The sequence below is a fragment of the Neoarius graeffei genome, chromosome 6 (genome assembly GCF_027579695.1).
Source record: "Neoarius graeffei isolate fNeoGra1 chromosome 6, fNeoGra1.pri, whole genome shotgun sequence".
NCBI lineage: Eukaryota > Metazoa > Chordata > Actinopteri > Siluriformes > Ariidae > Neoarius > Neoarius graeffei.
In genome coordinates this window covers 22,914,663-22,942,582 of record NC_083574.1, presented here as the reverse complement: position 1 = coordinate 22,942,582, position 27,920 = coordinate 22,914,663, and the positions used below count along the sequence as shown (strand labels likewise).

Sequence of the window (27,920 nt, the reverse complement as noted above, 5' to 3'; positions counted from 1 at the left end):
AGGGCTGCAGCTGTTATCTCTCACGTCCGAAGTTTACAATTCGCGCTGCTGCGGGTCTTTCTGCTGCAGGTAACAGTGTGCGTGTAGCGCTTTAAGGAGTCCGTGTAGAACACTCCGTTATGTCAGTTCCGATCTTCGAGCCAGCGCACGTCAAAATTAATAAATCTTGTTACCTGTTCAGCACAGGGGCCACAACAGGGGCCAGGAGCAATTTTACAGGGGCACTGGCCCCCCCTGGCCCCCGTTTAAAACCGCCTATGTTTACAGAAGCATTTCTTTGTTTGCTGGGAGAGAGAAAGACGTGTTGAACACCCAAAAGGCTACCAAAACTTCATTAGATATTCTTCATTTACAAGCAGTGGCGAACCATTACTATTAGAGCTGGGACTTGAGCTCAGCCAAAACTTAGCCAGACACACTAAAAAAGCAGCAGGGCAAAGGATTTAGCAAGGGATTAGCGGCAGGGTGCCAGGTAGCTCCGTTGTGTGTAGTTGTCTATGTTGATTTTAAAAGTAACTTAAGTAAATTACACAGGAAAATGAATACTTAAGTATGAGTGAAAAATACTGTGGCGAGCATGCATAGAAGATGATTCTGGAGACAGAAATCTTAGTTTCTCTGTTGTTCGCTTGTGCTACGTGCTCTTGATGGCACTGGATTGACCGCTTTATCAGCATTCACTGACACTACTGATGAACGCTACATTGGCTGGAAGGTTACTTCACTGCTATGCTGACAGTGCCAACTTGTAGTTAAGTTAGCGAAGGCCAAGGGTGATACGTTTTTGGTAACCCTTTCATTTCTGAAACAGATTTGATAGAAAATGAGGCCAAATTAAAATTAGAAGAGAATAATTATAATGAAATTATGGAAGAAATAAAATATAACATTTGAAATGCTGATATGTTTGTGCCTTCTCTGAAGGCCCTGACGGTTCCCCTCTGTTTATAAAAACATACCAACAGACATCGAAAAACTGGAAAAGAGTGTGTGTGTGTGTGTGTGTGTGTGTGTGTGTGTGTGAGATAATATTGCCTGGCTTTTTTTCGTGGTATATCAGATGTATTCCATTCAGCTAGCATGATATTGAACTCGTCTTCAACTCGTTTAGTATCATGCTAGCTGAATGGAATACTATCTGATAGACTAAAAAAAAAAAAAAGCCAGGCAATATTATTTAAATATGTCACTCAGATCTGCGATGTATTTAGTATGAAAAATGTGTTTTTCAACACGAAGAGATAAACTTCATATCTTCAAGCCAATGTGTGATTTTTCTTTTTATTATATAGACACATTCACAAACAAAAAGTACCAAATTTATCAAAACAATTTGTTGATTTCTTCACGAGTGACGGAGATTTGTCATAGTTTTGATTCCCCATGTCCTGGATGTGCCAGGAGTGGCAAGCTGAGGTGAAGTGAGGACCCAAGAGCAGACTCAGAAAACAGGCAGCGTGAAGAGAAAACTTCTTTAATGAAGATGGCAGAAAGGCAAAAAGGTACAGTAGGGCTCAGGCAAAAAAATTGGTAGTCAAAAAACAGGCCAGAACGTCAAAAACACAGAGGAGCAGGTAGACACGATCAGGGACAAAAAACAAGACAGAAAAATCTTCACAAAAACTGATGAACGCAGGGACAAGGGAAATCCAGGCAGAGGTAGCAAAAGACACAATTCAAAAGAACAGGCAGGCAAAAACAGGGATAAAAAACTGGACAGAAAAACAAGGAGAAATTCAGGCAGGGGGAATCAGAAGACACAATACTAGTGAGCTGTAGCAAGGCGAGGAAAGTCTACAAGAGACAGTCTGGCAAATGGAGTAGCTCCAAACAGTTCTTAAAGGGCATATTCTGGACCAAATTCGTTTTTTTTTTTAATATGAAAAGGGACATATTTACACACTATCCAGAAGGGTAATTTTGCACAAGGCCATCTGTCTACAGCAGAAAAAAATAAAATAACAAAACGCGTCTGGAAAAATCCCAAGGGAGTCTGGAGCCAGAATCGTGACGTTATCTGCGGAAGCACGAGCAGGCTGAGAGAGCTTTGCACGGTTTCAGTGCACAGCCTGCGCTCCCATTTCTCTCTCATTGTCCGGTCTTTTGGAAAATGATGAGTACTAATCCCATCAAGATTGGTGTTGCTGCACCCTCCTATGATACATCTGTTAACCATTTTAATAATTACATGATAACGTTGAAGAAATTTGCAGAAAACCACCAGGTCGTTTTCTCATAAACAAACCAGCGCTGACGTAGGATTCAGAGGGAGGCGTCCCGCATGTGACGTCACGAAAATCAATGTTTCCCAGGAAATCCAAATGCCAAGTTTTTTCAGAGGCGGACGAATTCGCCTCAAATGGCTTGATTTCAACTGAATTTCTCTGGTATTGCGCAAGGTAAAAAAATTGCAGAGAATGCAGAATGTGACAGATATTTGACCAAAGTTTAATATAAAATAGGAGAACTACATTGATCTTGCTCCTGAATTTACCCGTGATATGCACTTTTAAAAGCCCTGGCTGCTGGGAGAGGAGTGTGGGAGTGCCGCTTCAGGAAATGGCCTTCAGCAAGGCAGGACTGAATTCCTGTCCTGGAGCCGGCATGGAAGTCCCACAGTATAAGGCATGGATGGACTGGACTGGACTGTGACAGGATGTAGCTCATATGAAAAATATGAGTGGTGTATTTCTCAGTAAAACATGTGTGTGTTTTTAGAACCCCGATTCCAAAAAAGTTGGGACAAAGTACAAATTGTAAATAAAAACGGAATGCAATAATTTACAAATCTCAAAAACTGATATTGTATTCACAATAGAACATAGACAACATATCAAATGTCGAAAGTGAGACATTTTGAAATTTCATGCCGAATATTGGCTCATTTGAAATTTCATGACAGCAACACATCTCAAAAAAGTTGGGACAGGGGCAATAAGAGGCTGGAAAAGTTAAAGGTACAAAAAAAGGAACAGCTGGAGGACCAAATTGCAACTCATTAGGTCAATTGGCAATAGGTCATTAACATGACTGGGTATAAAAAGAGCATCTTGGAGTGGCAGTGGCTCTCAGAAGTAAAGATGTGAAGAGGATCACCAATCCCCCAATTCTGCGCCGACAAATAGTGGAGCAATATCAGAAAGGAGTTCGACAGTGTAAAATTGCAAAGAGTTTGAACATATCATCATCTACAGTGCATAATATCATCAAAAGATTCAGAGAATCTGGAAGAATCTCTGTGCGTAAGGGTCAAGGCCGGAAAACCATACTGGATGCCCGTGATCTTCGGGCCCTTAGACGGCACTGCATCACATACAGGCATGCTTCTGTATTGGAAATCACAAAATGGGCTCAGGAATATTTCTTATATTTTTGGGGGGCTTTTTTCACCTTTATTATTATTATTGGATAGGACAGTGTAGAGACAGGAAACGAGCAGGAGAGAGAGGCGGGGAGGGATCGGGAAACGACCCCGGGCCGGAACCGAATCCGGGTCCCCGGATCCATGGCACGGCGCCCCAGGCTTAGGAATATTTCCAGAGAACATTATCTGTGAACACAATTCACCATGCCATCTGCCGTTGCCAGCTAAAACTCTATAGTTCAAAGAAGCAGCCGTATCTAAACATGATCCAGAAGCGCAGACGTCTTCTCTGGGCCAAGGCTCATTTAAAATGGACTGTGGCAAAGTGGAAAACTCTTCTGTGGTCAGACGAATCAAAATTTGAAGTTCTTTATGTAAATCAGGGACGCCGTGTCATTCGGACTAAAGAGGAGAAGGACGACCCAAGTTGTTATCAGCGCTCAGTTCAGAAGCCTGCATCTCTGATGGTATGGGGTTGCATTAGTGCGTGTGGCATGGGCAGCTTACACATCTGGAAAGACACCATCAATGCTGAAAGGTATATCCAGGTTCTAGAGCAGCATATGCTCCCATCCAGACGACGTCTCTTTCAGGGAAGACCTTGCATTTTTCAACATGACAATGCCAAACCACATACTGCATCAATTACAGCATCATGGCTGTGTAGAAGAAGGGTCCGGGTACTGAACTGGCCAGCCTGCAGTCCAGATCTTTCACCCATAGAAAACATTTGGCGCATCATAAAACGGAAGATACAACAAAAAAGACCTAAGACAGTTGAGCAACTAGAATCCTACATTAGACAAGGATGGGTTAACATTCTTATCCCTAAACTTGAGCAACTTGTCTCCTCAGTCTCCAGATGTTTACAGACTGTTGTAAAGAGAAAAGGGGATGTCTCACAGTGGTAAACATGGCCTTGTCCCAACTTTTTTGAGATGTGTTGTTGTCATGAAATTTAAAATCACCTAATTTTTCTCTTTAAATGATACATTTTCTCAGTTTAAACATTTGATATGTCATCTACGTTCTATTCTGAATAAAATATGGAATTTTGAAACTTCCACATCATTGCGTTCTGTTTTTATTTACAATTTGTACTTTGTCCCAACTTCTTTGGAATCGGGGTTTTGTGTGTGTGTGTGTGTATGTATGTGTGTGTATGTGTGTGTGTGTGTGTGTGTGTGTGTGTGTGTGTGTATATATATATATATATATATATATATATATATATATATATAGATAGATAGATAGATAGATAGATATAGACTTTTTTTTTTTTTTAAAAAGTGTGTGTGTGTGAGAAAAATCTTAAGCCGTACCACCCCTAGTGTTTGAGTGTGTGAGTCATCATAGTCCGGGAGATTGAGTGCATACAAGTCCTTCTCAATTTACTGTTAAAGTAAACTGATCTTAAACATCAGACAGTATGCATTGAAGTCCCAAAGAGAAGGGCAAAGATGATTGATGGGTGGGTGCATGGATTTAATACAAGATCGGTTTTATTGGCCAACAAGCCTCACTTACAAGGAATTTGACTTGGCAGTTGCTCAGAATATGAAAAGTTTAATGGCCTCCAAGGTGGTGTAACTGAGGCTTTGTTCAACCGACAGGACATTGTGAGGTAGTTTAAATCCAGACAATACTTCAGCCATGATCAGTGGTCTAGCAGCATAATTGGTCCTGTTGTTTGGGTGGACAATAATGCACTGTTCATTAGTGCATTTCTATTGATCATGTGATATGGTAGACCTAAATATTTGGGTTGTAGTTTTCAAGAAAACTGTGTTCTTTTAACAGATTAATAAATAAAATAATGCAAGTATTGCATGAATAGTAAGCATTCAAATCAAAGCTGATCTTTCTAGGCTTTGCGTTATGGACACCAGTATGAAAGAATATGCAGGAAAAATGAAACCCCAAAATAGTTTAGGATATTCTGGTTTAAATATGGTCCTGCAGAAATTACATTTTGTTCCAATGTATACTGTACAAGCTGTCCAGAGGAATGACAATAAAACCCCACTTGACTAATTACAGTCTTTTGACTCATGACTCATCCTGTACTTGTCTTTTTATTCATCCAGTAAAATGCTCTATCACTCCCAGAGCTGGCTTTCACTCTACATGGTATTTGGTATGTCTTTCCAACTATTCATTATTGGACAAGAAATGGTTGGAATTTATTTATTTCAAAGATGGTGGAAGTCCTTGGTTATGTGATGGGCACATTTTTGGAGGAGTGTTTTACCAGTTTGGGGCTATTCACCAACAGAATGTCTTGGTCCCTCTATCTGATTGACAATATGATTCCATCTTTATACGTAGGGCATCTTCATCAGTGCGAGTAAATATAATTTTATTAAATAGCCTAATATTTAACTAACCCTAAGACTTTAGCTATAAGACTACCATTCAGATGCCTCCTGGTGATGACCCTGCGCCTCTACATGACCATTAACGCCGCTGACAGTCAAACATGTGCAAAAACACATGATGTTTTTGAAGTTAAGGATTTTGTGATGGAAGCAATGAAAAATCTTCCGCAGTTGAAAGAAAAACTCTTGTTAAAATCTTTGCTGTTCTCCATATTTAACGAGTTCACTAAGCTACAGTTAGATTTGTTTAGATTTGGCAGGGGTGTGGTGTATCTTGAGCATTGTTTGCTGTTGTGTAAATTAGTTAAGCACTTCTTCATGCTGTTATTCGGACTTCCTGGTTCAAAAGGAAATATGTTGCTCTAAAGTGGCGCCAAAGTAAAGCATTTGGCCTTTCACTAGGAGACCATGAGTTTGAAAACTGATGACGCTATCCATGGCTGAAGCAAAATTGGCTATACACTTTGGGTGGGAGGGATTTAATTTTTTAATTTATTTAGCTTTGCCATAGTGAGATAAACTACTAAAGCTTGCACCAATTAGAGTGGCCCCATTGTACTTAATCTGCATGTCTTTGAACTGTGGGAGGAAACCAGAGCACCCAGAGGAAACCCACGCAGACGCTGGGAGAACATGTAAACTCCACACAGAAAGGCCCCTGTCGGCCATGAGGTTCGAACCCAGAGTCTTCTTGCTGTGAGCGTTAACCACTGCACCACCATGCCACCCAATGGCATAGCATGACATTCTCTTGTTGCACTGTCAATCACAGCAACACTAGCTACTACCTTGTGGTCATCTGTGAGCTCATGTATGTAGAAGAGGGTAGATAGCACTTGCCCCGAAGTGTTTTGATGCTGTCCTGTGATGCAGCATGTACAGCAGTGGTTGGTTAGCTTCAGGTGGCTTAGAGGAAGCATGCGTTAGCCTTCAACCTCCCTGGTTTTTAGCAATCATGTTATGGAGGGAGTGATAATAAAATGACTGTCAATATAATTAATCAGCTTACCCTTCTTTTGCCTTTTAACGGTAAGGAATGCATTTACAGTTAGTGCACAATTCTAATTATAGTTGCATTTTAGTAGTATGTACAGTCGAAAAGGTAAAAAGTGGGCAATTCTCATGATATGAAAATTCAAGAGAAGCACAATTGACAGGATGTGCTGGATACAGAAAGCGCCGTGTATTGAAAGTAATTGCCCCAGACTGTGATTAATAGCTGTCTAGAGCTACATTAACTAGTACAGTCTTATAAGATGTAATGGCTGTAATAGTAGGGTGTAAAACCGGGAGGTGAAAGATGTGGAGATGGGAGGAAGTGAGGCTGTTAGAGGCGCATTATTATAGTTGACTCTAATCTCTCAGGCAGACATTTAGGGTTTGGCCACTGCTAGGCGAGCCGCTGAGGATTATGTTCGTTCCTCTGACTGTCCCAGTTTCAGTTGGGGGAGTGGCTGCTTGAGTCATGGACATTATGTTGCTGTTGCCAGGACCCCCCCCCCCCCCCCCAAAAAAAAAGCCCAAATTTGCTCTGGGGAAAGCTTTGTTGCATACACATGGTGTATACTGTATAATGTGTTCTTGCCCATTATATATGGTATATGGTGTACTACATAATATTCCTCTAAGTAGGAGGCAGAAAGTGAGACTTATTGTGTAATATTATGCAGTCATGTGACTGCCTGTCCAACAAATTCACTTGCAGATGCAGGTTTGTCAATACTTTTAGTTACTGTGACATAGAATGTTTGGCTTCTGTTGGTTAAAGCCAAATATGATGCTATGAAGTGGTTTACAAAGGCTTTAGCCCTAATTGGAGATCAGAGGTGCATGTTCAGCATGAATAGTTGACATACTGTAGTTGACCTACAATAAATCATCACACACTTGTAGAGATGCACCGATTGCAAAATTCTTGGCCGATACCGATTTCCGGTTTTTGAGGGGGTCTGACCTGCCAAAACCGGTTTTACCGATACCGATTTTCTATCTAAGAAATCATTATAATCATACAATAGACACCATGTTTACTTGGCTTGAGAATAAAACATCAAAAATAAGATATAGTGAGTTTCAACAGTGCCCCCTGAGCAGATTTATTTAGAACACTGACCATAACATTCAGTCCAGTTTACAGGTCAATATAGGAAAAAAACTAAAATATTAAGACAAACAAAAGATAAAGTGCACCATGCACACTTGAAAACTGGTTCTCTAAGTAAATCACATTTTAGGCCTTTTATTTCTTTTCACATAATAAGTGCAGGATTTAATATAGGCCTAGGATAAAAAAAATAAAGTGCACCACATGCTCTTGTCAATTGAAACTGGTTCTCATAACATTTTTAACATTTGCATTTGACCTCTCTTGACATCTCTAAATAAAAAAATAACATTGATGTAGCTCAAATTCATCATCCAGCCATTGAGCGGTCAGACTCAACATTGACATTAAGCTCACGTTAGAAGTCCAAATGTCCGTCGTGAAACTGATCGGAGATTTGGTGGCGTTGAGTAGCTTGCGTATATGGCTTGAAACCTTCTCAAACAACTCTGGCAGCGCTGTATCAGAAAAGTATCGCCTACTTGGTAATTTGTACCGTGGACTCAGGTGTTTTTAATCAGGTTGACGAAGCCTTTATCCTGCACTACGCTGAACGGCTGGTCGTCCAGTGCCATGTACTCCATTATTTTTCGAGTGGTGGCATTAGACTTCTCAACACTCGTGTCGAACATAGGGGCGACGGTGGGGTGTTGTTGCTGTGACTCAGGTACATCCCTCTTAGTCTTAGCACTAGCAGCCGTGTCTTCTTTATACTTGCTAAACAAGCATGGGTGTTTCTTTTCCAAGTGGCGTCTTAAGTTGGTTGTTCCATAAGTCTTAGGCGTTGATCCTCCACGGCTTACTTTAGACTTACAAGCATTACACATAGCCTGTTTCGGTTCGTCCTGGCACACGGTAAAATATGTCCAGATCAACGACATCTTTGTTTTGCTTTGGTTCAGTTTTGAGCCGTCCGCGTTGAGCTGCTGCGCATGCGTGTCAGCGTGACCGGCCAAAAACCGGAAATGACGACAGTGACCGGCCGGTCACCGATTGGGCCGATTGGATAGAAAACCGGCCTTTTTGATCGGCGGCCGATTGACCGGTGCATCTCTACACACTTGCCTTAACTAGTGTTGTGGTGTTGAGCATCTCAAACAGACATGCTGACGTAATAAAATTCAACAGGCCTGCAGCATGCATTCTGTCCAAGTCTAGTTTGGATGTAAATGGCCACTGTATTCGAGTTTACTGAACAATTTTACACTTGCAACAAGTGACTGTTTCAAAGGTGACGTATTCTACTCCTTTTCCAAAAGTCGACACAGTTCCCTGAGGTCTGAATGAAATATCTGTGACATGATTCGGTCAAAATACCACAAGGATAAAGTACCACAGCTTCCTTCTCAAATTGTCTCAACAGTCCTGTCCAGAAATGTTAATGAGCCACTGTTCGCCCCACCCCCACTTCTGTGCATTGTGCCGACACGAGTACAGCTTTGTGCTACCATGGCGACTGTTTCTCCTGAACCTTGGGAAGAAAATGGAAAAGATGGATAAGATAAAGTTACAGATATTCAACTAACAGAGGAATAGTGTTCATGGGATTGTGGGTCCTGTAGCAAATAACACCAATAACTTTCGAGAAAATTAGCATGCATCTATTACCTCAGTTCTTAGAATTAGCTTGTGCTAACCAGCCAGAGAAACACACAATGTAATTATTTTTTAAATACTTCCATTTCCCTCGCCTGCAGTTTTGCCATAGACAGTTGGTATTGATCCCTCTTTTAGGAACACTTTTGTTGTACTGGTCCAGATTGGTCTAGTATACCCCTTTTCCACCAAATCGGTTCCAGGGCTGGTTCGGGGCCAGTGCTGGTTCACAACTCGTTCAACTTGCGAGCCAGCTGAGAACCAGTTTGCTTTTCCATTGCTCGCGGTGCTTAGCGGAGCCACGTCATTACGTCGCTGTATACGTCATTACGTCGCTGTATACGTCATTACGTCGCTGTATACGTCAGTTACGTCGCTGTATACGTCAGTTACGGCGCTACGTTTACATAAACCTTGGCGCGAATATCAAAGCAAAAACAACACGGAAGAAGCAGCAGCAGCAACAACAATAATAATAATAATGGATGACTAAGCGTTTGTACAGCTGCTGCTTCTCGTTGCTTAAAAATGGCGATCTTTCGCGGTCTTGTTATTGTTGTTGGTCTTAACAACTCCGCCCCCCCTCCCCCCCCTCCCCTGCTGACGTAAGCGGTTCTTTCCTCTGGCCCAGCAGAGAGTTGGTACTAGCCTGGAATCGGTTTTTCTGGCCCCAGAGCCAGTTCTTTGTCAGTGGAAACAGAAAACCCGGTTCCAAACTAAGCACTGGCCCCGAACCAGCCCTGGAACTGCTTTGGTGGAAAAGGGGCAGTAGTCAGGCAGAAAGTGGCTACCACACACTAAGTCCCCCTCCCCCCGACATTGTCTTCAAAAATAAATTCAGTCGTCTCCGTTCTTCTGTCCTCTGAGGCTGGGGGGTGATGTAATGGTGTGTCCTGCTGTATCCAGTTGATAACAGATCAGTTCCCATGATTGGCTCATTTCGACATAATGCTAGCAGATCCCGAGAATGCGAGAAAAAAAAATGGCACTACTTCACCAAGGTAGTTCCTAAACTGTGGGTGGAGATACTCAGGTGGGGACGGTATAATTCTAATATGCTCCTCTTTTGACATGTGGACAAAAGCCAAATCTGAATGGCTCTTTGAAGTTTGTAGGTTGGGTGGTACCCCAGATACCCAAATGTATGTGCACAAACACTGAAAAAATGAGTTTTTCATAATGTCTCCCCTTTAACGTAGCCTTAATTTATAACCTAAAACTTACTCCAAGTATGTGCAACATTAGTCATAAATCAACGTGGTGATTGGCTGAAATACGTCACTCTTTACTACTTACGATGTTCCTTAATACCAGATTACAAATAATTAGGAGAGATGATTGGTCCGAGGAGCTTCGTTGGAGCTTTGCAGTCATAATTTCATATCAGCCAAGTAACTAATAATCATATCAGTGAAGTTGGCTTGCTAACTAAGAATTAACAGGCTAAGCTTGCTAGTTAGTGAACATATCTAATTAACAATTAGCTGAAGGTGAAGTGAATATTGGTGAATAATAACCGAGATCAAAATCGGGGTTCTCATTCACCGATATTCACTGATCCTGAGGCGGATAAATGTTTTAGTATAAAAACACAGGTGATTGTTTAAAAAAATCTCATCTCATTATCTCTAGCCGCTTTATCCTTCTACAGGGTCGCAGGCAAGCTGGAGCCTATCCCAGCGAAAGGCGGGGTACACCCTGGACAAGTCGCCAGGTCATCACAGGGCTGACACATAGACACAGACAACCATTCACACTCACATTCACACCTACGGTCAATTTAGAGTCACCAGTTAACCTAACCTGCATGTCTTTGGACTGTGGGGGAAACCGGAGCACCCGGAGGAAACCCACGCGGACACGGGGAGAACATGCAAACTCCACACAGAAAGGCCCTCGCCGGCCCCGGGGCTCGAACCCAGGACCTTCTTGCTGTGAGGCGACAGCGCTAACCACTACACCACCGTGCCGCCCTAAAAAATTTTATAAAAAAAAAAAATCATTTATTTCGATCTTCAAAAGCGTCATGCAAATGTAATTCGTGCAGACTTGTCACTTATCTATGCCGACTCACATAAAATAACTTGTTTTGAAATAGATAAAATGGATCATAATTCCACCTTACCTTTGAATAGTTTTAGACCAAACTTCGTAGCATCTTTAGTGCTTTTAGTAGGCATATCAGATGCTCACTGGCCGTCCTGTGAAAATGAGCATCTGCATGCACAGTTCAAGTTTCCAAATCTGCCGTTGCTTAACTCTTGAATATTTTCCATCATGAATACCATCATGAACCTATGGGCGAGTTATGATTCGATTTGATTTGTTATGATTCTTCTTGTGCACCTGGATACTTGTGTCTCTCCATCGAGAGAGAGAGAGAGAGAGAGAGAGAGATGTTCCATCCATCTTCCTTCACACACGTATGATAGTACTGTTTGTGTATCTGAAAGCATGGATGTGATTTAAAGTTTTGATTTATAATGCATGACCAGTACCGTGATCGTTATACACACTTCTATTATTAATACATCACGCGTCTTCGCTCAGTTCGTCTCCTTGATGGTGGTTTCCAGGACAACACAGGTCATTCAAGGTCAACACCTTTTTAGGAGCAGCTGGGAAGGGGGAAGGGGTGTGTGTGTGTGTGTGTGTGTGTGCTAGAAACTGTTTAGTCCAAGTTAAATTGGGTGTGTGTGTAAATTGACCTGAGTGTTACTGCTTCATTTGCTGTGCTGTAGTACACTTGTGTAACCTTGTCAAATAAAATGTAGAGTAATTGAATTATTTTATTTCTGATTAAATTAAAGTTATTTTTTGGGGGGCGAATTCATAAACACAGTGCTAAATTATTATTTTAAGCTATGACTTTTTTTTTCCTGTACTTGCATTAAAAGCAGATTTCGGGGTCGCTGTGGGAGTGAGGTACATGTAGGACGTGTTTCGCACAGGCTCCACTGGAATGTGACTTTTTTTTACACTTTTATATTACACTTTTTATTTGTTTTGCCAGCGTTAAGCTCTATTATTGCAGCCTTTCACTTTATGTAAACTTTTTTCCCTTGTGGGCACTCTATGATGGCATGCCGTGGGAGAGGCGACGCGACTAAAGCAGGCCGCAGCAAGTCCCGGCTATCACCTCAACCACAATCCCCAGATCAGCCAGATGCTAATGCCACCTTGTTGTTGAACATGAGGTATATGATTGATGAAATGCGCTCGGACATCCTCAGTAAGTTTGAAACCACCATCTCAGCAGCAGTTAAAAGAGAGATTTTGGCGGCTTTGGAGCCCTTTGAGAACAGACTCGCTTCATATGGCGAAGTGATCGCGGACCTCGAGCGCTCGGCGAATGCTAACGACAGGGAGCTATCCGACCTCCGAGCTAATGTTAGCAAGCTAACCACCACTGTTGACTCCCTGTCAAAGAAGTGCAAGGACCTGGAGAGTCATTCAAGGTGGAATAATGTTCGCCTAATGGGCCTGCCTGAGGGCACAGAGGGTCCTCGTCCCACCGAGTTCACAGCCCAGCTCCAACAAGACTTACTTGGTCTTGACAATAAACCTATGCTGGACCGGGCTCATCGCACTCTATGTGCCACGCCTAAGGATGGCGAGCCCCCTCGTCCACTCGTTATTCGGGTGAGCCTGTTTCAAGCCCGGAACCAAATTCTGCACCGAGCCGGAGAAGCTTCCCCTCTTTCCTACATGGGCAGGAGGATCTCGATCTTCCCCGACTTCACCCCGGTGGTGGCCAAAAAGCGGGCCGCCTTTGCTGCAGTAAAAAAGGAGCTCCATTCCTGCCCGAACGTCAGGTTTGGTCTTTTTTACCCGGCAATGCTACGCATCACTCTGCCCAGCGGACAGACCCACAGGTTTGAGGATCCGACATTGGCGCTGAACTTCATTGAAAAGAATATTAAAAAGGGAGTCACCCTGGACACTATTTAGCTGACATGTTAACTGGATGTTTTGCTGTTATTGCTGCTGGCCTTGAGGACTACATTTGCTCCTCACCAGGGTTGCCTTGGTTTCTTAATGTGTTCAGTGAGCTACAGTTCTGAGGTGACACTGATTTTGTTTTCTTGTTTACTCCTTGCTTTCTCGAGTTTCCCTAACTTGGCTTATGGTGGCTATTTGATTGGAATACAGGAATACCTCAGGTAAAAACTGTAGCACCGTAGGTGCCCTTTTGATTTATCACAATTGATTGTGAGATGCTGCAAGGTTTTTTTTGTTTGTTTGTTTGTCTCTTTTCTTCACATTATTGTTCGATAAGATTGTTTTATGTATTGATTTAATAGTCAGCTTTAGCTACCCGGCTTAATTCTTAGTACATTTATTACAGTGTAATTTCATTGACGTAACTTCATGTCACATTTCTAACGCCTAAGTGGTTGTAGTTCATTAGCTGTTTGGTATAGGTTTTTTTCAGAACTATAAGTGGTGTGACAGATTGGTTGCTTAAGGGGGTATTTTGCGCGCATCTCGTTTGGGGGGATGCTTCTGCTAAAGTTCGTGTGGGTGGGAAGGGAAAGGTATATGCAGGCCCACAGACAGGGGGGGACAAACGGGTATGTTGTCCTGGGCCCAGGAATGGGGAGGGCCCAGAACTGGGCTCTCATGAAGTTGCGATTAAATTATTTTATTTCATTTCAAAATGTGTTGATTTGGGGGAGAAATGTGCTATATTTGCATTCAATAAATGATTTCTAGATATTTTGCCTTTATTGTCTTTGAAAAAGGCGTCAAGAACCCCCTACCACCCCTAATGCAAAAATGGTTTGGTCTGACTCTTTGATTAAGGGGAAAAAAACGACATCGTTCGATCATAGCGCTTCGACAATCAGCGTGCGTGCCATTTGCCAACATGCACAAGTCAGGAGCAAAGAAAAGAAAAGAGAAAAAGAGAGGAAGAAACCAAGAGACTCAGGGGCTCACTGCATAAATATTTTAAAAAAAGATTCGGATGATGCAGCAGGTACTAGCAAAGGCAGTGGGGCAGCTGAGCCAGGTAAGACACAGCCAACTTTTTCCAGCCCCGTAAAGTAACCCCAACCAAGGCACGCGCGGCACGCAATTCATGTTACAAACGAGGGGAGAGCAAGTCACACTGAACACCATATCAAACGCACAGGGCATTGAATCATTTCATAACCACAATGGCTTAATAACATTGTGTTTCATATATCTGATTGAAGCTAAGAATATTCACATTAGCCTGCAATTATATCCCGCAATTTCTCGAGCGGTGTGTTCTTCTCTGCTTTTCACACTGGACAGTATGCACGCACAGTATACTGTGTTCGCCCCCAGCCCTGCCCGAAATCCCCCGTCCATCGCTGCTCCTTCAAGAGCACCCCAAGTGCGTGATTATAGCAGACTATCCACGAGTTTAGGAATACCTTTTTGAATACCTGTCATTTAAGGGTTGGAGTGAGTAGAGACTGGGATAAAAGAGGTGTGTGTGTGTGGGTTGGCCCGGGGGGGGGCCCATTCAGAGCATTTTGTCCCGGGCCCAGCCAAAGCTGTCAGCGGCCCTGGGTATGTGTGTGTTATGTTTGTTTCTGTTTTTCTTTCTTTCTGTTTGTTTTACATCAGTCAAGTTTTTGTTTTCAGTTTTGCTTCAGATCATCACTATTACATAATACTATTGTTACCTAGCCATGATCCCATCTAATGTAACAACATCATCCAGTGGGTGACATTAGATTCACGAGTTTTAACTGCAAAGGGCTCAATAATCCTATAAAACGAAGTAAGATACTGCACCATCTTTACCATCTTGGGGCCCATGTAATTTTTTTGCAAGAAACTCACCTCAAGGTCTCAGACCACTCTAAGGTGGTGTTTACATTAGACCGTATCCGTCTCGTTTTCGTCGCGGATGCACTATCCGTGCACAATAAAACGCCGGGAAACGACTCCACAAGCGGAACAACTTGAATCCACCAGGGCCCACGTATTCAACCCAGTTCGTATCTGATCCGATGCTGTGTAAACATTGAGGAACGAGGAAACGCAGTGCTGAGCTCTAGCTGACGTCGTCATTGGACAACGTCACTGTGACATCCACCTTCCTGATTCGCTGGCGTTGGGATCACACACACAGCGGCTCAGTCCCGAATCACTGCTCGTGCGCTTCACTCACGCGCTCTGTGAGCTGCGCAGGGCCGGAGTGCGCACCCTCCAGAGGGCACTCGCTGTTCAGGGCGGAGTGATTTGGAGCGCAGGAGGAAGCGCTGAGCCGCACTGAGGTTTATTTACACATTTCAACTTATTTACCTCCTTCAGGCGCTTAAACTCAGTGAGAACATAAACATCACAGCCAGGTGTGTTTATCTGCTGGAGAAGGTGTTCGCTTGCCATCCTTCCACTTGCAAGTGGTGAGTGACTTGCGCATGCCCGTTATGCACTGGGATCATGTGACGTGCCGTCTAATTAGTCATGTGATTAGCGTATCCGTGTATTGGCGTTGCTGTGTGCACGCGAATCGTGTATTGGTGGTGTTGTGTGCACGCGAATCGTTTTAAAAACGTTAATCTGATGATCCACTGATACGGTCTAATGTAAACACCACCTAAATTGAGGAGGGGATGGGTAGGTCAGGCTTACCATTCCTCATTTCAAGGCAAATCTAGGGGTGCAGCTATCTTGTTACATAAATCTGTTCCTTTTGTGCATTCAAGTACTATCTCTGACCCTAATGGTGGATTTGTTATAGTTGCTGGTCAGATTCATAACATCCGGGTGGTCTTGGCTAATATTTATGCTCCCAATTTTGACGATGATGCTTTCTTTAAACGCCTTTTTCTAACTCTCCCTGATTTGTCATCACACCACTTAATACTAGGTGGAGACTTTAATTGCTGGCTTGACCCTCAGCTGGACCGTTCCTCCCTCAGAGCTTGCGCTTCATCGAAATCAGCTAAAGTAATCCAGTCCTTTATGGAGGAATTTGCTGTCACCGACGTCTGGCGCTTTTGTAACCCTTCTAAGAGGGAATATTCATTTTTCTCTCATGTCCATCACACTTTTGCCCGCATTGACCATTTTTTGGTTGATAATAGATTTCTCTCATCGGTATCTAATTGTAAATATGATGCTATTGTTATTTCCGATCATGCCCCTATTTCTATGGATATTTTCATTAAGAGCTTTAATACGCATGCGCCATGGCGTCTTAATACACGCCTTCTTTTAAATGAGGAGTTTGTTAACTTTGTCTCACAACAAATTGACTTCTTTGTGAGCTTGAATAAAACACCCGATGTTTCTGCCTCAGTACTTTGGGAGGCCTTAAAGGCATACATCAGGGGGGAGATAATCTCCTACGCAGGATATGAGAAGAAACTCAGGAGGGAGAAATTAACTAAGCTGACGCAACGCATATCTGAACTCGACAGGTTGTACGCTACTTACAAAACTCCAGAGCTATATAAAGAGCGCCTCTGTCTACAGTCAGAATTCGATGCCTTAACGACACACCGTACCACTGAACTTCTCCTACAAACGAGGTCCCAGTTCTATGAGCATGGAGATAAGGCTAGTAAATTGTTAGCACACCAATTACGTCAGGCATCTACATCTCACCATATCCCTCAAATTCAGATTAATTTGCAGATCACCACTGAACCCATGGAAATTAATAATGTTTAAGGAATTTTAGAAGTCTCTCTATTCATCTGATCAAGATACCACTCCTGATTTTGACAGTTTCTTTGAAAATTTGGACATTCCCTCACTCGATCAACCAGCTGCGGAAGAGTTAGAGAGGCCAATTACTATCACTGAACTTAATAATAATAATAATAATAATAATAATATGTTCAATTTTTATAGCGCCTTTCTAAAAACCCAAGGTCGCTTTACAATTATAGACAGAAAACAAACAGACAAAAAAAAGAAAAAAAAAGTCCACCAAATAGGTCAGGATGTCATTCCAGTGGTGTAGCAGCCACAGTCCCACCAAAAGGCGCACGAAAACAAATCCTGCACAGCCACCGTGATGCCGCCAGCAACATCGCTCGAACACCACGCCATGGATCCACAAAGCGAGCACAGCAGCACCGCCACGCAGAGCGCTGGTGTGTCCCAAACCGCCTGCACAGCTGCCGCGACGCCACCGAGCAACATCGCTCAGAACATCACGCAAAGAACTAAAGCACAGAGCGCTGGACAACCACGATGTTAAAATGAGCAACGAGCTCACTGCAGTCCATAGCTGGGAGCACAGGCATCACCCATGGCGACCCAAGGCCTGGAGGGAACTGACGCCCAAAACTGGGTCCGGAGCTACACCACCACTGATTAATACAGCTGCATCATCTCTGCAAAATGGGAAAAGTCCTGGGCCAGATGGCTTTCCTTCCGAATTTTTCAAAAAGTTCTGGCACAAGCTTGCCCCTTTGTTATTGAATATGTTCAATGAATCATTTGAATCCGGCCGCCTTCCTCAAACTCTCAATCAAGCCTCCATTTCCCTTCTCCTAAAAAAAAGGCAAGGACGTGCTAGCCTGCACCTCTTATCGTCCAATAAGTTTATTGAATGTTGATTTTAAATTGTTATCCAAACTATTAGCATTACGTCTGGAATCCATCCTCCCTTCCGTCATTTCCTTGGACCAAACGGGGTTCATTCGAAATAGGCACTCCTTCTCTAACCTTAGACATTTGTTCAATGTACTTTACAATGTCTCCTCTTCTGACACCCATGAAGCTGTGATATCATTAGACGCTGAAAAGCCATTTGACAGAGTTGAGTGGGATTACCTCTTCTATGTCTTGGAGAAATTTGGTTTTAAGAATAGTTTTATTTCATGGATTAAGTTGCTTTATTCAGCCCCACAAGCCTCAATTAGGACGAATAATATCCAATCAGAATATTTTCGCCTATATCGCTCTACTAGACAGGGTTGCCCTTTGAGCCCTCTATTATTCGCAATCGCTATTGAACCTCTCTTGATAGCCCTTCGGTCCAATCACCTTATTACAGGCATATTTAGAAATGATATTCAGCTGAGAGTTTCCCTTTATGCAGATAACCTACTTTTATATGTTTCCAACCTGCCTGTCTCAGTTCCCGCTGCTCTTGCCACTCTTCATTCATTTGTTCAAATTTCTGGATATAAATTAAATTTAAACAAAAGCGAGATATTTCCCATTAACCCTGCTGCTAAGAAGTATCCCCTGGAAAACTTTCCCTTTAAAGTCGCTCAACATAGTTTTGTATATCTTGGAATTCATGTTACACACAAATTTGAAGACCTCTACAAAGCTAACTTTGCCCCCCTGTTGACCCGAATCCAGAAAGACTTTGAACGATGGTCTCTGCTTAATATGTCTTTGATTGCACGTGTCAATTCTGTTAAAATGAATGTGCGTACCACTCTTCCTCCCCCAGTCTTTTTTCCGTAAACTAGATAGCCTGATCTCTGAATTTATCTGGAACCAGAAGGTTCCTAGGCTGCGCAAACAATATTTACAAAGGCCGAAGCCACTGGGAGGGCTGGCCCTGCCAAATTTTAGGTTCTATTATTGGGCCACCAATATCAGGATTCTTAAGCACTGGCTTCAATATGAGGCTTTTGATCCTCCCCCAGCATGGCTGGTTATGGAGGCAAGTTCAGCAAAACCAGTGACCTTGAAACCCCTAGTGCACTCCCCTATCCACTCCTCCACTTTTCCCTACACCAAGAATGTGATTGTTAAGGCCTCACTTAGGATTTGGGTCCAGTTTAAGCGCCACTTTGGTCTACAGACATACTCTGTTTATGCACCACTAGCAGCTAACCATGCTTTTCCTCCTTCCCTCATAGACAGTGTTTTCTTAAGGTGGATGAATCTTGGTATTCATAACTTCAAAGACCTGTATATTGATGATGTTTTTGCTTCTTTTCAGCAACTTTTAGTTAAATTCTCACTTCCTAAGCAGCACTTCTTTAGATATTTACAAGTCTGCAGTTTTGTTCAGGGCACATTCCCTAGCTTTCCTAATTTGCCCTCTGACTCTGCTTTGGATGGCTTCCTGACGCCAATTCCTACTCTTAAAGGCTCTATCTCATATATCTATAATCAAATTAATCTTTTACGTTCAGAGCCCCTAGGCTTAATAAAGTCACTCTGGGAGGAGGACCTGGGGGTGGAGTTATCAGAGGAAGTCTGGACAGAGATTTTGAGACGGGTACATAAATCTTCTATTTGCGCTAGACACAGTCTTATTAAGTGTAAAGTTGTACACCATACCTATTACACTAAGGCTTGACTAGCTAAAATTTATGATGGTGTAATTCCAACTTGTGATAGGTGTCAGCAATCTCCTGCAAACCTTATACATATGTTCTGGCATTGTCCGTCTCTACATAATTATTGGGTTGAGATTTTTAATACCCTGTCAGAGGTAGTTGGGGGAAAAAATAAAACCAAATTCTCTGAGTGCACTGTTTGGGGTTGTCCCCCCTTCCCCTTCCCTTTCTAAGTCCAAAAAGGATGTACTTGCTTTTGCTACCTTGCTAGCCAGAAGATTAATTGTAATTAATTGGAAATCAATGATTCCGCCCAGTCACGCCCACTGGATTAGAGACGCCCTTTATTTTCTGAAGTTGAAGAAAATTAGACTGTCTTTGACTGGCTGCTCCAGTAAATTTGGGAAATTATGGGGCCCATTCTTTCAATTCGTTATGAGGACAGATCTTTCACTCGCCCCTAACTGACTGACACGACTGAGGCAGCTAAGAGAGGTGCCATTACTCTGACTTGGGATGTCTGTTGCTATGTTTATTGCTGTTTACTGTTACCTGACTGATGTGCCTGTCCCTTTTTTTTTTTTTTTTTTGCTTTTGTTTTTTTCTTTCCCCCTTTTTTTTATTGTCTAAAAATAAAGAATATATACTTAATTCTTTGTAAATGTTTCAATACAATTGTATACGTCTGCAAAACCCAATAAACAAAGTTTAAAAAAAAAAGCAGATTTCGAGACTGTTCTGTCTGAGCTCGGCTTGTGATGTTCTGATATAAAGCCCGAGGCTCGCTCCTGAAATAACACAACTCGTTTAACTGATGAACAGATTCTTGGGTTTTCTGCTGGATTGTGAGAGGATGTTAAATAAACTGCTGAAATACTGCAGTCCTGCTAGTCTAACAGTTGCAGTTAACTAGTCAGCTAGCTGTTTGGGATGACAAACATGGTTTGGGCTTCAAGCAGCACATTAAATGTTGTAGAGTTCGACATTATTGTTTCAAAGGTACATCCAGTTTCTGTTATTAATGAATTATTTTCTGTTTCTCTTTTTTGATCCTCTTCTCTTTTCTTTTGCTTCTCTCCCCTTCTGATTTTATTCTCCATTTTTCCTTCTCTTCTCTGCTTTTCTTCTCTTCTGTTTCTCTTTTTCTTTTGCTTCTGTCCTCTTCTGATTTTCTCTTTTACCTTCTCTTTTGTTTCTCTCTCCTGATTTTATTCTCTTTTGTGTCTCTTCTCTTTGCATTTCTTTTGTTTCTTCCCTTCTTTCCCTTTTTTCTTTTTTCTTCTCTTTTTCTTCTCTCCTCTTCTGACTTTCTTTATCTTTTCTTCTGATTTCTTCTCTTCTGCTTCTCTTTTCTCTTCTCTTTTGTTTCTCTCCTCTTCTGGTTATCTTTCCCCCCTTCTCTTCTGTTTTTTTTTTTTGCCTCTTGGCATTTCTTTTGTTTCTTTCCCCTTCTCTCTTTCTTGTCTTATAACAGGGTTGTGAAGGAAGAGATATCGGATGATAACGCCAAGCTGCCATGTTTCAACGGCCGTGTAGTGTCATGGGTGAGTAAATGTTCATGTGATGCCCCACAACAATCTGTCTGTCTGTCTGTCTCTCTCTCTGTCTGTCCGTCTCTCTCTCTCTCTCTCTCCCTCCCTCTCTTTTATAGAATAGACTCTTTACTAACTGACCAGCATATCCACTGGTTTGAGAGCTGAACCCATTACGTAATTTGATGTGGAATGCACAGCATAAAATGATAACTGTAGAGGATTATACAAATTATATTCCTGGCTTTGAGAACATATTTTACCATCCAAAATAAAATCCATTAGCTTTTACAGACATAACGCATGATCACATGCACATTATTAAACCTGATGTTTTTCATTGTGTTTAGCCGTTTATTATGAGCGTCTGAGTGTGCAGCTGTTAACGACAACCTGAAATCAAAACTGATCGTTTTTCTTTGCTAGCTTGTGTCCTTTCTCAGTTTGTGCAGGATTAAGCTGTACTAATCACTTAGGCCTGGTGCACACAAGAGGATTTTCAACTCTTAACCAATTAAAAAAATGTTGGAGTCCACAGACAGAATGAGAGCCTTAACCAGTTTCTTAAGATTTTAATCACAAGAACCCACAGACCAGACGATCGAGTCGAGACGCAGAACCACACACTTGGCGATTATATTGAACAATTTCAGAGTGGTGATTCCAGGGACTTGGAATCGGGGTGAGGAATGGAGCGCTCTGAAAAAAAAAAGTAAAAGAATGCACTGCTCTCTCCTCATTGGGAACAACTGAGACTCTGGTGCTCAAGGGGAAAAAAACACTGTATGGACACCCGCCCTTACACATTTTGCAGTGTGAGCTGGAGGTGAGCTTGTGCAAACTACTGCTACAAGCTCACGTTGTTATGTACACTGATGGAGGGGAGTGAAACACATAATCATTAGAAATGTAGTTATTTTTATACATTTTCCAGCCTTCCACTGCCCTGGAGATACCGTGCTAAACACAACGCTTTCCCAGTCAGCTCAATCTCTGTTCAAGAGTCCATCGCTGTTCCTTTCACACTACATGATTTCGAGTTGTAAATATCAAACATTTGATATTTACGATTCTAAATTGGTGCGGCTCCGATCCAGTCGGTGACTTTTTATTATTATGTCTGTAAGCCCCTCATACTACAGGATTATTTGGGTAGGTACTCGCTTCCGACCAGTCTTGAATCAGGAATGTCCCTGCAGTGATCAGAAGGGGCAAATCAGACCCAAATATCCGCCCTTTTATCCTCTAGTGTGGGGCCAGGTTTACATCACCGTCATCACCTCCATTCCAAGCTTCATTTCCTCCGCCTGATGTTATAAACCTGTGTGCAGGCAGTCATCCATGATTTACTGCAGGATGATAGATTAAATGTTTGTTTTGGATTGCCCACTTTTCACAAATCAGTCAGATTCTGATGGACGTGCTGTCTGGGTGGGAGGGACTGAAATTCTCTCTCTCTCTCTCTCTCTCTTCCCTGTCAATCGCGACACTAGCCAGCCATGGGCGTGAACTGTAGAACACATGGACCGTGTGTCTCCATTGCCTCAGATTCTGTAGAAATGAAGCCGAAATATCTCCACCATGTTGTCAAATTTGGAACCAGAGTCTGCTCTCTCGAGATGGGAGTTGAAGTCAGATACACGCTCTCATTTCTCCCAGTACCAAGGTCCAGAATGTCTTCTTTGTGGACATCAATCTTCTGAGTACACTTTAAACTCACTAGCCTGCTTATAAATTCCAGCCTAATGTTATTGGTAGTGTGTGTCGAACAAATGGCTTTTGCACAGATTTTGATGGCTGGCTGGATGTTAATACTGAAATAATACAGCTATTAAGGTGGCTATATGGATAGGTAACTAGTAAAATTAAACTAGCCTTTTCTTATAAAACCTCTCAAAGGGTCAGATTTTTTTAACAGAAATGGCTGACAGTTTGTATTGGTGCATGTGTCTAGAAAAATTCAGATAAGTACGTATATGAGTGTAAATTCTGTGGTGAATTTAGTAAGTTGTTTAGAGCCAAGTCTGTCAGTCACTTCATTCCCAAGGGTAGCCACACCTTCTTACGATATTGTAGAATAACATTTTAAAAACAAATTTCTGGGGGGAAAAAAAATAGTTATCAGCATCAGGAAAACTACAACCCCGATTCCAAAAAAGTTGGGACAAAGTACAAATTGTAAATAAAAACGGAATGCAATGATGTGGAAGTTTCAAAATTCCATATTTTATTCAGAATAGAACATAGATGACATATCAAATGTTTAAACAGAAAATGTATCATTTAAAGAGAAAAATTAGGTGATTTTAAATTTCATGACAGCACCACATCTCAAAAAAGTTGGGACAAGGCCATGTTTACCACTGTGAGACATCCCCTTTTCTCTTTACAACAGTCTGTAAATGTCTGGGGACTGAGGAGACAAGTTGCTCAAGTTTAGGGATAGGAATGTTAACCCATTCTTGTCTAATGTAGGATTCTAGTTGCTCAACTGTCTTAGGTCTTTTTTGTCGTATCTTCGTTTTATGATGCGCCAAATGTTTTCTATGGGTGAAAGATCTGGACTGCAGGCTGACCAGTTCAGTACCCGGACCCTTCTTCTACGCAGCCATGATGCTGTAATTGGTGCAGTATGTGGTTTGGCATTGTCATGTTGGAAAATGCAAGGTCTTCCCTGAAAGAGACGTCGTCTGGATGGGAGCATATGCTGCTCTAGAACCTGGATATACCTTTCAGCATTGATGGTGTCTTTCCAGATGTGTAAGCTGCCCATGCCACATGCACTAATGCAACCCCATACCGTCAGAGATGCAGGCTTCTGAACTGAGCGCTGATAACAACTTGGGTCGTCCTTCTCCTCTTTAGTCCGAATGACACGGCGTCCCTGATTTCCATAAAGAACTTCAAATTTTGATTCGTCTGACCACAGAACAGTTTTCCACTTTGCCACAGTCCATTTTAAATGAGCCTTGGCCCAGAGAAGACGTCTGCGCTTCTGGATCATGTTTAGATACGGCTTCTTCTTTGAACTATAGAGTTTTAGCTGGCAACGGCGGATGGCACGGTGAATTGTGTTCACAGATAATGTTCTCTGGAAATATTCCTGAGCCCATTTTGTGATTTCCAATACAGAAGCATGCCTGTATGTGATGCAGTGCCGTCTAAGGGCCCAAAGATCACAGGCACCCAGTATGGTTTTCCGGCCTTGACCCTTACGCACAGAGATTCTTCCAGATTCTCTGAATCTTTTGATGATATTATGCACTGTAGATGATGATATGTTCAAACTCTTTGCAATTTTACACTGTCGAACTCCTTTCTGATATTGCTCCACTAACAATTTTAAAAAATTGGTATTTTTATTTTTGGTTTCAGGTTTGTTTTAATGGTTTTGTTCTCCTGGTTTTATTGGACATACAGTGGGGACAATAAGTATTTGATACACTGCTGATTTTGCAAGTTTTCCCACTTACAAAGAATGGAGAGGTCTGTAATTTTTGTCGTAGGTACACTTCAACTGTGAGAGACAGAATCTAAAACAAATCCAGAAAATCACATTGTATGATTTTTAAATAATTAATTTGCATTTTATTGCATGAAATAAGTATTTGATACAATAGAAAAACAGAACTTAATATTTGGTACAGAAACCTTTGTTTACAATTACAGAGGTCAAACATTTCCTGTCGTTCTTGATCAGGTTTGCACACACTGCAGCAGGGATTTTGGCCCACTCCTCCATACAGAGCTTCTCCAGATCTTTCAGGTTTCGGGGCTGGGCAACACGGAGTTTCGGCTCCCTCCAAAGATTTTCTACTGGGTTCAGGTCTGGAGACTGGCTAGGCCACTCCAGGACCTTGAAATGCTTCTGACGGAGCCACTCCTTAGTTGCCCTGGCTGTGTGTTTCGGGTCATTGTCATGCTGGAAGACCCACCACGACCCATCTTCAATGCTCTTACTGAGGGAAGGAGGTTGTTGCCCAAAATCTCATGGTACATGGCCCCATCCATCCTCCCCTCAATACAATGCAGTCGTCCTGTCCCCTTTGCAGAAAAGCACCCCCAAAGTATGATGTTTCCACCCTCATGTTTCATGGTTGGGATGGTGTTCTTGGGGTTGTACTCATCCTTCTTCTTTCTTTAAACACGGCGAGTGGAGTTTATACCAAAAAGCTCTATTTTGGTCTCATCTGACCACATGACCTTCTCCCATGCCTCTTCTGGATCATCCAGATGGTCATTGGCAAACTTCAGACGGGCCTGGACACTGGACATGTGCTGGCTTGAGCAGGGGGACCTTGCGCGCGCTGCAGGATTTTAATCCATGACGGCGTAGTGTGTTACTAATGGTAATCTTTGAGACTGTGGTCACAGCTCTCTTCAGGTCATTGACCAGGTCCTCCCATGTAGTTCTGGGCTGATCCCTCACCTTTCTCCTGATCATTGATACCTCACGAGGCAAGATCTTGCATGGAGCCCCAGACCGAGGGAGATTGACAGTCATCTTGAGTTTCTTCCATTTTCTAATAATTGCGCCAACAGTTGTTGCCTTCTCACCAAGCTGCTTGCCTATTGTCCTGTAGCCCATCCCAGCCTTGTGCAGGTCTACAATTTTGTCTCTGGTGTTCTTAGACAGCTCTTTGGTCTTGCCCATGGTAGAGAGGTTGGAGTCTGATTGATTGAGTGTGTGGACAGGTGTCTTTATACAGGTAACGAGTTCAAACGGGTGCAATTAATCCAGGTAATGAGTGGGGAATAGAAGGGCTTCTTAAAGAAAAACTAACAGGTCTGTGAGAGCCAGAATTCTTGCTGGTTGGTAGGTGATCAAATACTTATTTCATGCAGTAAAATGCAAATTAATTATTTAAAAATCATACAATGTGATTTTCTGGATTTTTTTTTTTTTAGATTCTGTCTCTCACAGTTGAAGTGTACCTACGATAAAAATTACAGAGCTCTTCATTCTTTGTAAGTGGGAAAATTTGCAAAATCTGCAGTGTATCAGATACTTATTTTCCCCACTGTAAATGTTTAAACTGATTTTTGATTGAAGTTTATTCACTATTTAATGGTTTGGCTAGTTAGCCAAATTCACCACATTTAGCCAAATTCAGTTTTCATGGTTGGTGTGTGTTGACACTGACTAGCTTCAAATTCAGTTTTATTACACTTACAGGTACCATACGTGACTCTATGTGGTCATAGGACACGTGCTTTATTTTCGGAGCGTTTAATCAGAGCAAAGACAGTTGTGACATGCAAGTGTAACTGAGCAGAGTGTGAATTGGACTCACTTTAACACTTTGCCTGTTCTTCATGTTGAGGCAGATTAAATCAGCAGCATATGTTTATCAATTATGAAACAGCTGCTGCTTCTATAGGACTTAGTGCTGAGGCACAGGACATGTGAGAACAGACACATACAGCAGCTGTGTGTGTGTTTGGGCGGATTGAGGAGGTTGGAGCTGGGGGGGATTCTTTTTGGTAACTGAGCTTCAGAATCAGAATTACTTTAATCCCCGGAGGGAAATTCAAAATTGCAACCAAGCTCCTGAATCAAGGAAATATTCAGGAGATAAATATGTCTAAAAATAGAAGATAAAATAGTCCTTAAAAAAGAATACATAAAAATAAAATACATTTAAATAAGTTCAATAACTTAAGTAAAAGCAAAATGAAGTGATTTTATATATAATGATTCCTATATACATATATTGCACCTGAGTTACATGATACATGGTAAGAAGTGTACCACAGTTATACAGTGGCATTGTACAGCTTGACAGCAACAGGTAGGAACGATTTCCTGTGTCTCTCAGTTGTGCAGCGTGGAAGAACACTGCAAAAAATTGAAAACTGAATTTGAGGAGAAAATTACTTAATACTAATGAAATTATCTTGCTGCACTGGCAGATATTTTTACTTGATAAGACATCTTCGAATAAGTTGGTTGCAATCTAGAACTAAGTTTAATAATCTCAGAATTGGTGTCTTGTATTCTTCTAATAGGAAATGTTAGATCGTTTCAACTATTTTCAAGATATTTTCACTTGCTAAGATATCATTTTTTGCAGTGAATCAGCCGTTTACTGAATGTGCTTCTGTGGCTGATCAGCTCATCATGTAGAGGGTGGGAAGAACAGTCTAAGATTTGTTTTTATTTTGGACAGTGTCCTCTTCTCCAACACCACTGTCAGAGAGTCCAGTTCCACGCCTACAGCATGGCCGGCCTTCCTGATGATCTTATTGAGTCTGTTAGTGTCCTTCACCTTCAAGCCGCTGCCCCAGCATACGACAGCGTAAAGGATGGCGCTGGCCACCACAGACTCCTAGAACATCCGCAGCATCGTTCGGCAGATGTTGAAGGACCTTAGCTGTCTCAGAAAATGGAGACTGCTCTGGCCCTTTTTGTATACAGTGTCCACGTTTTTGGACCAGTCCAGTTTATTGTCCAAGTACACCCCCAGGTACTTATATTCCTCCACCATGTCTACACTGACCCCTTGGATGTTAACAGGATTCACCGGAGCCCTGATTCTCTTCAGATCGACCACCAGTTCTTTCGTCTTCGTCACGTTGAACTGTAGGTGGTTTTTCCTGCTCCACGTGACAAAGTTGTCTACCACCATCCTGTACTCGCTCTCATCACCACCGGTAATACATCCAACCACTGCAGAGTCATCAGAAAATTTCTGGAGGTGG

At 42.2% G+C, this 27,920-nt stretch overlaps 1 protein-coding gene across 1 annotated transcript in view; it reads left to right on the top strand.

The window, feature by feature from the left end:
• LOC132887802 (segment polarity protein dishevelled homolog DVL-3) overlaps positions 1–27,920 on the top strand; it is a 174,013-nt gene that overhangs the window by 67,895 nt on the left and 78,198 nt on the right. The window contains exon 2 of the mRNA XM_060923448.1: positions 21,161–21,230. Within this exon, the coding sequence (XP_060779431.1) occupies positions 21,161–21,230 (70 nt within the window). The remainder of the gene's footprint in view (positions 1–21,160; positions 21,231–27,920) is intronic.